This window comes from Nematolebias whitei, chromosome 10 (genome assembly GCF_014905685.2).
Source record: "Nematolebias whitei isolate Nwh7 chromosome 10, NemWhi1, whole genome shotgun sequence".
NCBI lineage: Eukaryota > Metazoa > Chordata > Actinopteri > Cyprinodontiformes > Rivulidae > Nematolebias > Nematolebias whitei.
Window position 1 is genome coordinate 39,849,322 of NC_056507.1, and position 952 is coordinate 39,850,273.

Consider the following 952-nt stretch of genomic DNA (forward strand, 5'->3'; position numbering starts at 1 on the left):
TATAACTCGCGCTATCACACACCATTGTGTATCAATCATTAAAGTAGAGGTAAAAAATCTCTTGAAAATGTTTTAATTCTAATATTTCTGTTTGTGTACAGGCCTGTTTGAGGTAAGAGCTCAAGAGTATCTGGAGTCACTTCCTGGGAGTAAGCAGAGAGGCGTGAACAAGTTCCTCAAGGGCATGGGTGAGATGTATTGTACAGCCGCAGTCAATCTGATTTCTCCATCACTGTAAAACCACCAGTTTTCCTTTTTTATTTTATTTTTTGTAGATTTGATTTATTGTTGTTTTCGTTCTTTCAGGAAACAGGATGAAATTTATTTCCAAAAGATGAGACATGGGAAGCTGTGACAGCAAGACACAGAAGATGGACGCCCTAAACGTGGAGAATTTTCACGCAGATATTAATTAGGTCAGAACAAATGAAGACTTCTGAACTGGACCCATAGTTTTCATGCATGAAGACTACTGGGGGACGTTAAGATTGAACTGGCTCTCCACCAGTGCTGTGAAGACTAACATAATGAAACTGAAACAGTGTATCACTGTACAGCACAGAGTCCATGTTCAGAGTTCCTCAGTCATCTGTAGACCTGCCAGGAGTGAAACCTTCACTTGCACTCCTTTTACATTCCAAGTATTTTTTATAGATACTTGTATAAATACAATAGTACAACTTCCTTATCAACAAAAGGCTTTTAAGTTAATTTATATCATTTTTTTAGACTAACTTGATCTCTTGTTTTAATGTTTTTTTTTAAAGAGTCTCCTGTAGCTGTTAATACACTTTATTAGAGTTTAGTCCGGAGAATTTGTAGACCACTTTGGCTTACTGGGTTTATGTACCACTATTGTAAACTTATGTGCTTTTATTAAATGGGGGCTTGCATGGAGGTTGAGGAAAGAAAAGGAAATCCATGCAAAATGTCTTTCCCTTAGATGTCCAGA

The 952-nt window shown here is 37.1% G+C and overlaps 1 protein-coding gene across 1 annotated transcript in view; it reads left to right on the forward strand.

Moving 5' to 3' along the window:
- The window catches only part of si:dkey-82f1.1 (DENN domain-containing protein 2A), a 3,106-nt gene extending 2,590 nt beyond the window's left edge, over positions 1-516 (forward strand). The window contains exons 3-4 of the mRNA XM_037683028.1: positions 102-188; positions 307-516. Of these exons, the coding sequence (XP_037538956.1) occupies positions 102-188; positions 307-338 (119 nt within the window). The 3' untranslated portion in view covers positions 339-516. The remainder of the gene's footprint in view (positions 1-101; positions 189-306) is intronic.
- The last annotated feature ends 436 nt before the right edge of the window (positions 517-952 follow it).